We start from the raw sequence: 269 nt of genomic DNA on the forward strand, positions 1-269 counted from the left end.
AATAACGAAACGAATACCAGCAGCAGCAACAGCACTAATAACCGTATCCCTGATGACCGTCTTCTTTCAGCCTCTACTCCAGAGCGCTAAGCCTGGAGGAGGTGCACGCCCTTGCGAACTGCTCCGGGGGCGTGGCCGAGGGGGACCTCGTGGCCTGGAGTACGTCGTCGTGGAGGATCAACCCCGAGGCTGCCACCGAGGGGTTGGTGAAGGTGGTGGAGGTGCTGCCCTCTGAGTACTGCAACCCTCAGAGGTCTGTTGGTGTGGAG

The 269-nt window shown here is 59.9% G+C and overlaps 1 protein-coding gene across 1 annotated transcript in view; it reads left to right on the forward strand.

The window, feature by feature from the left end:
- The window catches only part of LOC119589524, a 46,835-nt gene that overhangs the window by 40,809 nt on the left and 5,757 nt on the right, over positions 1-269 (forward strand). The window contains 1 exon segment of the mRNA XM_037938125.1: positions 71-254. Coding sequence (XP_037794053.1) covers positions 71-254 — 184 coding nt within the window.

Source organism: Penaeus monodon, chromosome 25 (assembly GCF_015228065.2).
Source record: "Penaeus monodon isolate SGIC_2016 chromosome 25, NSTDA_Pmon_1, whole genome shotgun sequence".
Classification (NCBI taxonomy): Eukaryota; Metazoa; Arthropoda; class Malacostraca; order Decapoda; family Penaeidae; genus Penaeus; species Penaeus monodon.